General features: G+C 36.3%; 1 protein-coding gene across 1 annotated transcript; it reads left to right on the forward strand.

Annotated features, from left to right (window-relative positions):
* The first annotated feature begins 9,238 nt into the window (after positions 1-9,238).
* LOC131899035 (RNA polymerase II elongation factor ELL2-like) lies at positions 9,239-15,747 on the forward strand. The gene is made up of 2 exons (XM_059250399.1): positions 9,239-9,347; positions 13,565-15,747. The coding sequence occupies exon 2, from the start codon at positions 13,608-13,610 to the stop codon at positions 15,459-15,461; it is 1,854 nt and encodes a 617-aa protein (XP_059106382.1). The 5' UTR covers positions 9,239-9,347; positions 13,565-13,607; the 3' UTR covers positions 15,462-15,747.
* Positions 15,748-16,219: the final 472 nt, after the last annotated feature.

Raw genomic sequence — 16,219 nt, forward strand, 5'->3', positions numbered from 1 at the left:
AGAGAATAAAGAATATAGAAGAAGAAAGCAGGAAACCATCAAGAGACTGTGTGAGTGTCTTTTCCCCTTACCCCTCAGATAAAAAAGTCATAGTATGCCAACTCTCTGGATTCCCTTTGAGCCCTGTGCTGCTTGAGGCTGGTCATCAGGTAGCAAAATGATAATGTTCAAAGTTTTTACTTAACAAATTGAGTCACTGAATAGAATGTTGTCCCATTTCAATATGCAATCTTGGCTACCAAAAAAGTTTATTTAATTAATATTGATACAGGAAACTTCCATCTGACCCTAGGAATGTTGTTTTTTTCTAGATACACCAAGAGTGTTCTTCATGCCCCAGATTCTATCCATTAATGAATCAGGCATGTATATTTTTATACATATTATTATTACATAAATGTGGGAATTTAATTTCCAATATAATTTTACTTAAGAAGAACAGTACACATTTTCATAACAGTAATCAGTGTTTTGAGCACTGTTTAGAACTGTCCTAAACAGATAGCAATACTAGTCAAATAGAAATAAAAAGTCACATGACCACTAGCATCGATAATATCTTTTAGAACACAATAGCTACTGTTTCAGGACACAGAGGGATTTTAAATTTGGGAAATGTGGGTCAACCAGATGATTCAGTGAGTAAAAGATTTTGCTGCTAAGCCCAATGACCTATATTCATTCCTGTCACCTACACAGAGAGAGCAGAGAGTTGACTCATGCAAGTTGTCTTCTGATGTCCACATGGATACCACAGCTCAATCCCCTGTCACACAAAATTGTTATAAAATATATGAATGGAATGACTTTTCTTAGTTTTTATTGATCTAGGCACAAAATATTTTATAATATGACTTTGAGGAGCAAGAACTACAGCATTATCTACAAGGACATTTCAGGAAGGAAAGGAAAAAGGTGGAGACAGAAACATTTCCTGAAATCATTTCTAGACAGGCATGGTGACACATATCTGTAATCTTAGCAGGAACATCAGCAGTTCAAGGTCATCCTTGGCTACACAGCAAGTTGTTTTCCAGCCTGGGCTACATGAAACACTGAAAAACAAAAGATTAAATAAAAAGCAAAACAAATAATTAATATTTTATGTGCTGTTTTAAGATGAGAGCATTGCAAATCACAGTTGTGTATTCATATTATGCTTTATTGTATTTTCAAGGAAATAAAAGTATTGTTTCAGATTACTAGAAAAAACCTGAGTAAATAAATTTCAGTATTTAGAAGCAGTTATCCATAAAGTAACAAAGTTCTAAACTGACAAAAACAGTTAGATTTAAAAAATAAAGTAATTGAATGAAATTAAAAAGCTTCTCCATTGGAGGGAAAATGAGTTTTCTCCAATAGAGTGACACTGTAGGTATATCAAACACTACAGGATGGGACTCATGTTCAGAGGTAGCTAACCAACATATAATAGACTCCACATATTTTTGTGTATGCTTATATTTGGCTGCAGTTTATGTTATTGGATTATTTTGTTTTCTTGGTTTAGAAATTTTTTGTTGTTGTTTGGATTTTTGTTTGTTTTTTGAGAAAAAATTTAAAGTTAGGTAGGTATGGAAAGGGAAAGGATCTGGTAGGAGGGGAAGGATATAATCAAAACATACTCAAATTTTAAAAATGTTTTAAATAATACAAATATGATAAATAAATAAAAAGAAAGAAAAGCTTCAAAGCAAAGGAAACATTCAAGGGAAAAGACAGTCTAGAAGATGGGAGAAAATTTTTCTAGCTAAACATCTGACAGATGGTCAGTGTTGAGAATGTACTGAAAATATTCAAAGTCAATACCCCAAAGTTAAATAACCCAACAAATAAATGGGCTAATGAAATGGAAAACAGTTCTTAGAAGACCAAGTACAAAATGCTAAAACGTTTATGAAAAACAGTTCAGCATTCTCACCAATCAAGAAAATATAAATGTATGTTGATAGTCCAACTTACTTCAGTCTGAAATGCCATCATTATGAAAATAACAACAAATCCTAGCAAGGATATAGAGAAAGGGGAACCCACGTACCTGCTGACAAAATGTCAAATTAGTCCACTCATGAAAATCAGTATGGGAATTCCTCAAAACACTGAAAATAAGCCAGCTATATAGCTGAAGTACTCTAAGTCAACACAAAAAAGAAACACTGGCACTTTGATATTTGTGACAGGGATGTTCACAACAGCCAAGTTATGGAAACAGCCTAGGTGCATGTCAAGAACTGAATGAATTAAAAATGTAAATACAATGAAGTTTTATTCACTCATAGAAATTAAATCATGCCATTTACAGGAGTTTGGATGTGGTAGAAGATTATCATATTAAGCAAAATAATCCAGGCTTAATTTAGAACATCAAACCTCATATTTTTTCTCATCTCTGTGTCCTTTTAGTTTTATGTAGATGCATGAAATTAAATATATATGTATATTTTTTCTTTTCCTTTATATTATTGAAACTTGCTTATTTTCTCTTCTTTCTATTCCACCATCTTCATTTCATTCATTATTAACTTTTTGCTTCATAGTTTACAATATTTTTGCCATTTTATTTTCTGCTGTCATTGGTTATATAGTGATTGACTTTAACTGAGTTTGTTTTTAATAGCTAATTTCTTTTGATATTGTTTTTTGGTGGTCTTTTTTTTATCTCTTAGTAGTACATGGAATTAAGATCTCAAGAGAAGATTGCTCATTAAAAAAGCTCTAAAATAAAATAATAAGTGATATCTATTCCAACAGAAATATGATTTTGAACACAGAAACACGCACACAGAAAAGCATGAAATATCAAAACAGTATGATTGCTGGGGTCCAGCCTCAGCAGTTTCAGGGGTCCGAAGGACAGGATACCTGGTAGGCATAGTAACAACTCAGAGAGAGTACTTATGCAAGCTGACAGGTCACTTTGGGCTTCTGTAGTTGCTAAGTAACTTCTGCTGAAGCTTCTGTTTTTGTCTTGGTAACCTCAGTCTTTTATTTTCATGAGCAAGGGGAGACAGAAAGAAAAGGGGAACTCACCCAATATGGAGTATTCTCATGATTCCAAAGGTTATTCTTAGAAAATCACCAATATATTTTTCATCATCTTTGATTAAACACAGAAACTATCCAAAGCTAAACACCAAAGCAAGCTATTTTTACTATTAATGATTATATAATTTTCTGAGCACTTGACCTATTGGCTAGCAACATGCAATTTCACAAAAAACGGTAAAAATAAGAACAATGGTTAATGTACCAATCATTTCCTTCTCACACAGCCTATTCTGACCTCAAGACCACTGTAGCTGCCTAAGTTCCTCCTCAGCCCTTGGCAAATACCAAGCCCTGTGACTGGTGGGCCACAATGACTTTATCCTTCTTATCCCAACAGTTCTAAGGAAGACCTGATCCAATTTTCAGAGCTTCCATGAAAGGAAGCTCACCTTTCCTGGAAGCTCTTTTCAATCTAGGAACCCAATAAAATGTGCAGCATTCACTCCAACCACTGCCACATTTTCTCCACACTCCTTCAGGATGAAACAAAATATCTGGATTAAAGTTTTCATCTCCCTTTCTTGGTGGAGGCCACCATTTTCCTACTATTCTAGGTTCCCACACTACTCATTTAACATCCCATCTATATGTTATTCCACCCACAGTCTTCAGACAATACCCCTTAGGGTCTCAAGTTTTACAGGATGCCCTTGGAATATCCTCAGAAACTGAATTATTCATCATGGCTAAATTGAGTCCAGTGCACTGATATACATCCTACCATGTGCTACAGTTGACCACACATTCGGTACAGTTTATCCAAGCCTGAAAAGCTTCCCCAGTTGCAGGTTCTTTCCCACGACCTGCATAACTGCATTGATATCAGCCTGGGTGATTATCTATGTATACTCTCCCTTGAAATTTGTTTCATTCCCACCCCATTTTACAGAAAGTACTGTTGATCTAGGAACACAGAACATGAAGATCAGATAGAAGAAAGATTAGCATCATAAGAAGTAATTATATGGAGGAGAACATGACATGTGCATGTCATAAAGCATGACCTTGTGACACGTAGGCATTTCTGCCTTGGTCCTCTAGAGGCATGCTGAGCAGGAGATCCTGAGGGTAACACGCAGAGGGTTGGCAGTTCACAATATTGGGTCCCTCATCTCCAGTTTTGTTGGCAGACGTCAGGCATCTTATATGCCGTCCCCGGCACATGATTAATTTAAAAGATCACAATTCCATTTACTGAATTCAAATTTGAAAGTGAGGTTTAGCTTATTCTGACTATAGTAAAATTCAAAAAGAAAATAATTACTTAAACATGGAATTTTTAACCAAAAAGGAAACTACTCATTCTCAGATGATCCTCATTGAATACAAATAATGATTTTGCATTGATTAAAATATTGAAGAATGAGTCTAAATTACTGTCTGATCAAGCTACTAGTGAAATACTGCAATTGATAGCTGCTAGGGGAGGGAAAATCCAATGGAGTATCACTGGAAATTCCAAACATACTCCAAGACAGGCTCCATGCCCAGGAGTAGTTGGCCAATCTACATAGAACTTCTTTTTTTGTGTGCTTTTTTTCATTTCATTTTGTCTCATTATTTTTTATCTTATTGAAAATTTTCTTATGTGTTTGTTCTGATTTTCCCTTTTTGGTTTTTGTTTAGTTGAGGCATTGGAAAAGTGTCACGTCCGCCTCGACCAGCAAGGATGACGCGACGCCAGACTCTTCTCTAAGCAGTTTATTCAGGAACCTTGAACAATCTTCTGACCCCGGGGATAGTCTTTTTCTTCTTCTCTCTCTCTCTCTCACTCTCACTCTCACTCTCTCACTCTCCTCTCTCACTCTCCTCTCTCACTCCCACAGTCACTCTCACAATCACCCTCCCAGGAAAGCCAGCCCACGCCCTTTTATAGCCACTGGGCAAATCAACCCCGTGGTGCCACGTGGACAATGCCGCTAGGGTCAGACACGTGCAAGCAAGCCAGATTAGGTCCAGGTGTGCAGAAGCAAGCCAGATCCTAGCCTTAGCCAAATAAGGAGCACCTGCCATCGGGAAGGCAGAAGCCAGACGCTGCGCCATCTTTGAGGCACGGCCGTGCACAGCTCTCTACAGAAAAGAATATAAAATCAGGTGATTAGGGAGGTAAGGAGGATCTAGGAGTAGTGGGGAAAGGAATAGAGCATGATCAAAATATATTACAAATACAATGACATGTATATTACTTCAAATTACTAAACAATGACAGAATTTAGAGGAACAATATGCCTTAAGTCCAAGAGTCCATGAGCAGCATAACCTCTACTTGTTGGATTTAAAAATGAAAAGAGAACACAAAGTTAAGTGAGTGGGAAAGAGAGCATGATATGGGAGCAGTGGGTGTGTGAATATAATTGAAATGTATTAGACAAAATCATCAAAGAACTAATAAAACTGAGGAAAATATATTGTATTCTTTCTGAACCTGCTATTATCTTTGGTAGTTGTCTCATGCCTCTTGCATTTCCAGTATCCTGTAGTCTCCACTGAAACTGAAAGTGTACCTCTACCAGTATTCCCTCCTGGCCTCTTTTCAAGGACTTGGACTGTGTCATATGGTGTTAGGCCTTAGCTGTTCTTAATGAACTATCTTACAGCTTTCATGTCTTCAAAAGCAGTAACACTTGGGAGACTCTTACATATTGCCAAGTTTACAGCCAGCTTGAGATACAGTCTTGCCCCCACCCCACTTTGGACCACAGCTTCTGCGTAATGACCCTGAGGAAATACTTCTCAGATTTTGCCTCATGATGCTGATCTCTTATTCATCACAGCTGTTTTCTCTTTTGTTGGTTTGTTTGTTTGTTTTTTGCTCCAGCTAACTAGTATCGTTTGTCCCACTGAAGCAAAGTTTTCACTTAAGTGGCTTTTGTCTCTTGTTAATAGCAGATGATTCTGCACATCCTGCTTATTAGTAACCATATTCTTAAACTAAAATATCATATGAACAATCCAATAGAGTCTTTGCATCCCTCTGAAACTTCACAAACCAGACCTCTATTGTCTTGATTTCCTTTAGCATTCTATCTTTCTTTATCTTTCATGTTCTCACAGAATGACCCACTGAATCCTGAAAATTCAAAGGCTTTTCCAACTAAAAATTACTCTTGTTTCCACAATGCTTTCCCAAACAACATAAGCAGGTCCATCACAGCAGCAATCCAACTTTTCTGACATCAACTTCTGTTCTAGTGTGAGAGCCAAAGTTACAATTTAAGTTTTAATTACTATGTCTTACAGATCCATGAAACTAAACTGACTTTGATCTACAAGCCCTTTGCCCAAGGACAGATAGTTCCTGAAATGCTGGAGGCTATTGTTTATGGGAGATAAGTTACGTGTTTTCACTCCCCTAAACAAGTTTGTTTGACACATTTGCACCAGAGAAGCTTGATCACATGTGGGTAGGAGGTTCATAGTCAGGAAATATGTCAGGATATATGCTTGCCCCTGACTGGATGTAGGCTGGAGGTCAATTAGGGTGTATGATTACTCCTGATTGGACCTGATGGGAAGTTCTTAAGCCAATGTAAAACTTGATTCAGAGCCATTTTTTTTCTGGGAAACCAGACATGGACCTGGCCAGAGCCCATCTACCTGGCTAGAATTTAATTAAGGTTTGCTTGAAATTTTGCTTTAAATTGTGGTAGTAGTCTTATTCTTGATCGATGGGATTAACACTAGTATGTTTTTCTGTCATTCTATGACTAAAATAAGTATGAGAGGGATGGGTTCATTTAGCTTACATTTCCAAATCACAATCCATCATTGAGGAAAGTCAGAGTAGGAACTCAAGGTATGAACCTGGAGGCAAGAACCATAGAAGAAAGTTGCTGTGATAGTTTGAATGTAATGGGCCCCCATAATCTCAAGGGGAGTGGCACTTTTAGGAGGTGTGGCCTTGTTGGAGTATGTGTAGCATTGGTGGAGGAAGTGTGTCACTGTGGAGGCAGTCTTTGAGGTCTCATATATGCTCGATACCTTCCAGTGTCATAGTCTACTTCTTGTTGTCTATAAGATATAGGAATCTCAGCTAATTCTCCAGCACCAGGTCTGCCTGCACAGTGGCTATGTCCCACCATGATGATAATGGACTGAAACTCTAAACTATAAGCAAGCCACTCAAAATAAACCTTTTCCTTTATAAGAGTTGCCATGGTCATGATGTGTCTCCACAGCAATAAAAATCCTAAGAAAGTTTATTACTGAGTTATTCTCTTAGGTTCATGCTCAGCCAGATTTCTTATACATAACAGGTCCACCTGGACTAGGGATGTATCAATCAGATTGAGCTGGGTGTTCCCACATTAATTAGCAATCAAAAAAAATTCCCCATAGCTCTCCCCATTAGAAAATCTGGTTTAGCAATTCCTCAATTGACTTTTCTTCTTCCTAGGTATGCCAAGTTTGTGTCAATGTGGCAGTAAAAACTAGTGGATACACTTTGTTAGTACAATCCCTAGTGTGGGCAAGAGCTACAGACTGGTAGAGCTACATGCATGTTATTTCAAGGGCCTCTCTAGGATTCTCAGGAATGAAATCAAGGCACCAAGATGCTGTGGAGATAGCTTTGACCACAGAAAAAAGCTCAGAGCCAGGTCACAGGCACAAAACAGCCAAGGAGAAAGAACAACATGGAGTCTTGGAGGCTCGTCTTCTAGACAGGAGAGCCGTGAAGGTAGAAGAAGAGTGTATCAGAAGATAGGATTTCTGAACAAGGTGTCTGGAAATGAAGATGACAATTCCCAAGGACTGAAGGGCAAGCCTAAGAAGTTGGTAAGAGTCTTAAAATTCAAGGCTGTTTTCTTCTTTATTTTGGACTAACATTGGATCAGTTATATTTACAGTCTTTCATAATTCTCATTTTTAAAATCATTACATTTTGACATATAACACATTTGATTTTACAGGTTCACAGCTACAGAGAAATTTGTCTCACAATAAATTTTATTTAAACAAGTAAGTTAACATTCTAGACTTAACATCTTCTAGCTCATAATACAAAATGTTACGATTGGTGGGGGGTGTTGAAATTAAATGTAGTTTTCATGTGAAGAGATACGAATTTGGAGAAGTATGGGTGGAAATCTGTGGTCTAAATACTTTTGCCACACTTGGACTTAGTTACTTTTCTCATTGCTGTGACAAAATACATGACAATAAGGAACTTAAAGGAGGACGTGCTTATTTGGGCTCACAGTTGTAGAATACAGTTCGTCTTGGTGGAATTCAATGATCACACTTCATCCACAATAAGGAAGCAGAAACTGATGAATTCTGTACTTTGCTAGATTTTTCCTTTTTATGCAGTACACAGCCCCACTCAGTGGAATAGTCCTTCCCACATTCAGGGTAGGTCTTCTCATCTCACTAAACCTAACCTACATAAGAGCTAATAGATCTTATAGCAGACTAACCTAATATAGATAATCCCTCTCCTGCATGTCCAGACACTTATCTCTTAACTGATCCTTTATCCCTGTCAAATCTGCAATCAAAATTATGCATTACACACCTAGATTCATATGTTGACATTTTCATCTCCAAGTTGATGGGGTGACAAAGAATTACTCAACATGAACTAGATTAGTGTCTTTATAAAGAGTCCCAAGAAAGATTCTTCACATCTGCTACTACTCTAGGACATATTAATATGGCACTGTCTATAATTCAGAAAATAGCTTCCCATCAAACACCAACTGTGTAGGTAACTTGATTTGCATTTCCAGCTTCAGATTTTTGCTATTGATAAACCACCTAGTCTATGATTGTTACAGAAGCTCCAATTAGGACATTTAACCTGAAAACTATTAAAAAGAAAACATCAGTGACTGGAGAGATGGCTCAGAGGTTAAGAGCACAGGCTACTCCTCTAGAGGACTGGGATTCAATGAACCCATGTGGTGGCTCACAACCATCTGCAACTTGAGTTCTAGGAAATGTGACCCCCATCATCTGGCCTCCAAGTGCACCAGGCATGTAAATACTTTACAGACATGCATGCAGGCAAAACACCTACAACACATAAAATAAAATTAAAAACTTAAAACAACAACAAAAACACTGATTTGAGAGGGTTGTAGGAAAGTAATGTCTTTAAGGGAACTGAAGATTTGCTTTAAGTCAGGGGATTGAGAATGTTAGAGGAGATTAGTGATTGTGGTGTCAGAGTTCTAGAAGCATTGATATGTTGATAGTTACATAGCAAAGGACATTAAGTGCTGTGTGAAGGTACACTGCAAAGACTACAGTGCTCTCGAAAGCACATAACCTAGAAGATGACAACGAACAGTGGACAGGTAAGAAAGGGTAGACATATTCCCAAATGTGGCTAGGTTTTAAGGGTGTCTAAAGTTAACAACAGTGATTTGAAGCTATGTTTGTGCATTTTTTTTCTTTTACTACAAAGATAAAACATGTACTATATAGTGGATACCAGTGAGATCTAAGATATCTGCTATATATGCCTCCTCTTACACAGAAATTTGCTCAACGTTTGGGTTTTGATGGTCTAATTTGTTTACATAGTGTGTCTATGGTGATCAAAGCCATGTTTTGAGGCACTATCAAACTGGAAGGCGGTATAGCACATAAGTTGATATACATGTTTTATAGTACATAAGTTGGACAGATTAAGAAATTTTTGTCATTCTCACTGCTACAGAACACAATGAGTTCTTATAAATTAGATTAGTGTTCTTATAAATGTAATCCCAGAGAGATCCCTGTCCACTTTTTATATCCCAGTATAAACTAGCAAGACACAGTCTGTGGATCAGAAAGTAGTTTCTCATCAGCCATCGAATAGCAATCCAGACAAAGCTAGAAATTTCAGATTGGGGCAACAATCAGGTGATGTCCTTTAAATATGTTTCAATGGTAGAGACCTTTTATATGTTATTATTGTCCAGTCTCACAATTCCTTCTGAAATAAGCATTTAATGTGTTACTAACTATGTGCTGAACTATACTTCTTCAAACATAACAAAAATTTTACGTTTTTTAAAATACAATTTTGTCACTAGATCAATGAGTATATTAAAATTATGTCCACTAACTAGAGCAATAAGATTCTTGTAAACAAGTCAATTCTTCACAGCTCAAAATTGCAATATACAACTCTGTCATTCTTCACCTTTTTATACTTCGATTGCAAGTTTTGAGGGGTGATTTTATAAAACTTAAGTGTTCATTACATGAAAAATAATTTATGTAATAAAATATATATTCCATTTTATATAATTATTTCTGACAATTTGAAATGTCAAGTCCTTTGTCATATTATTTAATTTTCACATTTATCTTGTGATATATATATATATATATATATATATATATGTATACAGGTATATAATTTATACCTATTATGAAGCAAAATTCTAATTTGATATCCTTGCTAAAATGTTGACAATTAGTATTTTAGTAATGCTTATATAATTGTCTACCATTATCCATTGATTATCATAGTTTTGTTAATTGTCTAGTAGGTTCTGTCATTTTGTGCATTTTCATCTATTTTTCCTATAACTTCTTTTATTTCTCTCCCTGCTAATTATTGTTGCTTTATGTTATATTATTATATTTCAGTCTCATTTGTGAGATTCTTTCAGTTCTAGGACACCACACACACCCACACATACACACACACACAAAAAAAAAGCACAGAATCAACTAACCTGGGCTCATAGAGGCTCACAGGGAATGTACTGCCTACCAGAGAGCTTGCATGGGACTGACCTCGGCACTCTGCACATATGTTACAGTTATATAGCTTGGTCTTCTTGTAGGACTCCTAACAGTCAGAGAAGGGGCTGTCTCTGACTCCATTAACTGCTTCTGGGACCCTTTCCTCCTGCTGGTTTGCCTCATCCAGCCTTCGTAGGAGAGGAGGTGCCTAGTCTTGCTGCAACTTGATATGCCATGGCTGATATACATGGGAGGCTTGCACTTTTCATACTAGAAAGCAGGAGAAACAAATGCATTGAGGGGAGGAGGGTTGTTGCAGGGAGAGACTAGAAGAAGGGGAAACTGTGATCAGGCTGGAAAAGATAATTGATTAATAAAAAAAAGGACCAGTTTGGGTCAATATTTTCAGGACTTTCATGTCTATAAAATAATTTTATATTTTTTTACAATGTGCCTGTCTTCTTATTCTTTTGTCAAAAGACGTTTTGTTATCTGAAAACAAGACTATGATTGAAATATTTATTTTAGTATCTAAAATATTATAGACATAAAGACAGGAAACACAGCTTATTTATGTTTATATTTACTAAGGATCTCCAGCAAGAATAAAATAGCATTCATGTATGTATGAAGGCATTACATTGCTGACTATACTTCTGCATTACATTAGTTTAATGTTATTTCTGCATCAGTTATTTCATACTTCTATTTTATAGAAATGTACTGTGAAGTTATGGGATTATGAAAAATATTAAAGAGGAATGAAATATCTCTCTGACATTAATAGACTCATATACTTCTTAATGTGATAGAGATATAGCTTTGCCTTAAAAAATGCAAAGGTGTTACTAGTTATTCTCTTGACATTTAGAAACTGCTTCTCTTATGTACTTATTGCTTAAAGAGTATAGTATATTACTATGGACAAAAAATGGCAAGAGTCAATAAAATTATACATACAATAGTCTCTGTGGTTCTAAAGTTCATAGACTAGTATAAAAACAAATGTAATGATGATGTAATATGTGTTATTTTTTATAGAATTTATACAAAATGCTCTGAGATAATAATGAAGGAAGTAATTATTTTTGATGATAGATAGATGTTACAAATGAACTTAGCTTTAAGCTAGATATCTAAGAGTGAATAGAAATTTAGCAGAGTGAACCTATCAAGAGTGAGACTTGCTGGGCAGTGGTGATGCATGCCTTTAACCCCAGTACTTGGGAGGCAGAGGCAGGTGGATCTCTGTGAGTTCCAGGCCTGCCTGGTCTACCGAGTGAGATCCAGGACAGGCACCAAAACTACATACAGAAACCCTGTCTCGAATAAACCAAAAAAAAAAGAAAGAAAGAAAGAAAGAAAGAAAGAAAGAAAGAAAGAAAGAAAGAAAGAAAGAAAAAAGAAAAAAGTATGAGACTTAACATGAGTATTAATTTGTTTAAGAAGTACCAACTGCTTCCTAAATCTTCGAGGGCTAACTCTAGCTACTGGAGCCAAGCAATGTAAAGATTGGCAAAACCCAACCCCTTATTAAATCTATATCCTGGTCAAAGTAACATATATGAAACGATCAAGGGAATGTAATCTGATTGCAGTTAGTAAATGTGCTCTATCCAAGAAAATGGAAAGAGTGTTCTGGAGTGACTGTGAATGGTAGGGCACTATCTTTTTTTTGAAGTATTAAAACATTATACTTTTATATAAATATTTCTTTGATATAATTTCTGATCTTGATCATCTGAAAGGATGATCTTTTTATACAGCCAAATAGAAGCAATATGTTCTAGAATTCTTTTTTTTTTTTTTTTTTTTTTTGGTTTTTTGAGACAGGGTTTCTCTGTGTAGCTTTGTGCCTTTCCTGGAACTCACTCTGTAGCCCAAGTTGGCCTTGAATTCACAGAGATCCGCCTGCCTCTGCCTCCTGAGTGCTAGGATTAAAGGCATGTACCACCACTGCCCGGATAGAATTCTACTTTTTAAGAAATTTTTTTATTCATTTTACATACCAATCACAAAACCCCCCTCCTTCCTCCTCCCACCTCCCCAAAGCCTTTCCCCCTCAACCCACTCTCCATTTGTTCTAAAATTCTATTTTTTAAGAAATTTCTTATTCATTTTGGTATGGCACTATCTTAAATAGAATGGTTATGTGAAGACTCTAAATAAATAAGAGGAATAATGCAATAAAAGATTATGGAGAAGAGCATTAGTGGGAAGAAGGGATACCAAGTGAAAGGCTGATAGAAAAACAGTAATGAGCAAATCACTTCCTATTATTAGAGATGTATAGAGATTTAAGAATTAAAATAAACACCTCTAAATTCTTTCTTTTCATCTATTATTAATGCAAATTATATGGCTGCAAGTGAAAGCCCCTGTGGATAGGCCAAACTCCAATCCTTTGAAAGATTAAAAAGATGTCTTTCATGACAGACTAAGTGTAATGTGGATATGCTTTTAATCATGTCATGTGGAAGCCTTCTCCTCCAGCCTCCAGTAATTTGTAGATGTTGTTGATCCCACTATCAAGTACCTTTACTTTAATTTCTGAGGAGGAGATAAATTTTGTATACTAAATTCAGAGAATAACATATTTTCAGTTTGAGCTAATAGGGCTTCTGGAAGAGAAGCTATAAAGATGAAAAATAATTAAATTCTTACAACAATTTTATCTCTTTCAAATTTTCCTCAGTTAGTCATTTCTCTTATTTGTTCAACTAGAATAAAATATTTTGTAAGTACAGTTTTATAAACAATAGTGATAATAGTTCATATGTGCCAAGGAGAATAAAATCATTTTTTTTCTTTCAAACTTTGATCTTTACAGGTATGACTATTTGGCTTCCTTTGGAGGCAGAGCAACAGAAAAAATGATAGGACAGATGCCTGTGAAGGAGGCAGAGAGCATAGACCCAGGGCTGAGCAATGTCAACAGACTGCCCCTGGGATTTCCAAGGCCAATCATCCAGGCAAGTTCCCCATACCAGAACAATAAGTATTCATTACCTTCCCAAGGTTCTCAGTTCCAAGGATTTCAACAGCTTAGCAAAATCTCACCAAACAATTCATCTACTGATATGAAAACCTTTAACTATCAATTGTCAAATGTCAGTAATGACACCCAACAATCCAAAATCAGCAATCCCCAACCAAATGTGTCAAATTCTATTCGCCCACAATTCAACTGCACACAATCAATTCAAGACAAAATGATGGTGAATAGAGCCACCAGCTCTTCTCAGCTGACTCCACCAACAATGACAGAAGCAGAAGAGAAATCCTGCAATACATGGAAGAATATTAGAAAATCATATGTACAGAAAAAGGTGCCAGTTCGAAAAGTGTCTCAATTTGTTCCTGATCAAGCATCTGAGAGGAAAAGAACAACCCCTCTCAACCATGGACATGCCTTCCAAAAGTCAAAGCCAATCAATGGTATCCACACTTGGTCATATAGGGACAGAGTGATTCACCTACTGGCACTTAAAGACTACAAGAAATCTGAACTTCTTGTTCAACTGCAAAAAGATGGCATCAAAATAAATGACACCAATTTTCTTGGAAAAATACTGCTGCAGGTGGCTAATTTGAATGCCACTACTTTGTCATATACTTTAAAAGACAGTGTCTTCAAAGAGGTCCAGAGAGATTGGCCTGGTTATAATGAGGTAGACAAGCAGTCATTGGATTTGGTGCTATCCAGAAAACTGCGACCGTTTCATAAAGCTACCAAGGCCACCCCTTGCAAAGAATCATCTGTAGTTACTAAAATAGATGATGCATCATCCTCAAAGGATCATTTTCACTACTTGTCTAGTATTGATACTTTAATGAAAAACAAAGGTGGACTCTTTCCCCCTAAATCTGCTGTACAGTTAACATCAAATGACCAAGTAAGTGGTAACAGTGAGAAATCTTTAATTCTGCCATGTTCTGCAACTACTACCAAATACATCCCTTTACCATTGCCTACCACCCATCTGCCAATATCAAATTCACCACTGCTCGTGAAATGCAACCATAATGTTTACAGTACTCCAGAACGATCTGGGACTCAAAATCCATCTGACAGCATCAATCATGACAGTGGCATGTTTGAAAGAGAGATGAATAAACACACTTCTTTTGAAGCTTCATCTTGTGCTTCAGTTCAAAAAAAGTATTCAAAGCCAATAGAAATACAGAATTTCGTGCCTGAGAAGTTCAAATGTACATTTGCAAAGCGAAAAACAACCATTCCAAATTGCATTCCCAGCCCAATGGAGAAACAAAAGATAGATTTTAAAAAACAAGATGAAAGTATGAAGTCAACTTCAAACAAGGAAGTTAAAAAAGTTTTCCCTGACTCTGGGAAGACATATTTTACACCTGGGACTCCAGATTATTTGGCTAACTATTCCATCATAGTTTCCTCTGACCAACGTCAGAGTTATGAGAAGGAATTCAGGGCAGATTATAATGAATATCAGGCCATGTACAACAAAATACAGATTTCATGCACACCAATCATTGATTTAGATTCAGAAAGAAAGGCCTTTTCTCCAGCATCAAAAGAATATCAAGATATTACTAAAAAAATTTCAGTAGCATATCAGAAAATGCGACAGCTTAATCCTAAATTTTGTGAAGAAAAAGATAGATGTGTGTTTCTTTACAACAAGCTGGTTTACATTAAAAAGTTAATAAATGATTTTGACCAGCAAGAAGTAAAGTCAATACAATAATGGAAAGTTTGAACAAGAATAAACTTCGCTCATTGAAATTCCAGATAACTTGCTCTAAAATTCTAAAGGGATGGCACTTGCAAGTGTTTTGAAACTTGCAACAGTATTTAAATTTAGTTTGTTTTTTTTATAATTTTTTTTGCGTTCTTACAATTCTGAAGCTTCATTTTATGATTCTTTAACCTTCAATATTTGTGCTTCCAGTACATATTTCATAATGTTATGAACCCAATGTCTATGAAATAAAATTGTACACATATAAAAATAAAATGAGCAAGTTGAAATACTTTTGGATAAGCAGTCTCTCTTCTTGGACAGTCTTAATTCAAGTTAATTATTCAAACAGAGGTTTAGAACTTTACACCTAGTACTGCTTCTTATCTTGGGAAAACACCAGCTACAGTCAAATACCTAAAGATTTTGAACTATGGGGGATGTCTTAGAGTTACTATTGCCATCATGAAACACCATGACTAACACAAATTGAGGAGGAAAGAGTTTATTTGGCTTATGCTTCCAAATTACTGTTGGTCAGCAAAGGAAGTCAGGACGGGAAATCAGACAGGTCAGGAACCTGGAGGCAGGATCTGATACAGAGGTCATGGAGGAGTGCTATTTACTGGCTTGCTCCTATGGCTTTGCTCAGCCTGCTTTCTTATAGAACCCAGGACCACCAGCCTAAGTATGGCCACACCCACACACAATGGACTGGGCCCTCCCCCCATGAATCACTAATTGAGAAAATGTGTACAGTCTGA

Source organism: Peromyscus eremicus, chromosome X (genome assembly GCF_949786415.1).
Source record: "Peromyscus eremicus chromosome X, PerEre_H2_v1, whole genome shotgun sequence".
Lineage (NCBI taxonomy): Eukaryota > Metazoa > Chordata > Mammalia > Rodentia > Cricetidae > Peromyscus > Peromyscus eremicus.

Bases quoted from the DNA above. Each gene is read 5' to 3' on its own strand.
- LOC131899035 (XM_059250399.1), top strand. From the start codon at position 13,608: ATGATAGGACAGATGCCTGTGAAGGAGGCAGAGAGCATAGACCCAGGG.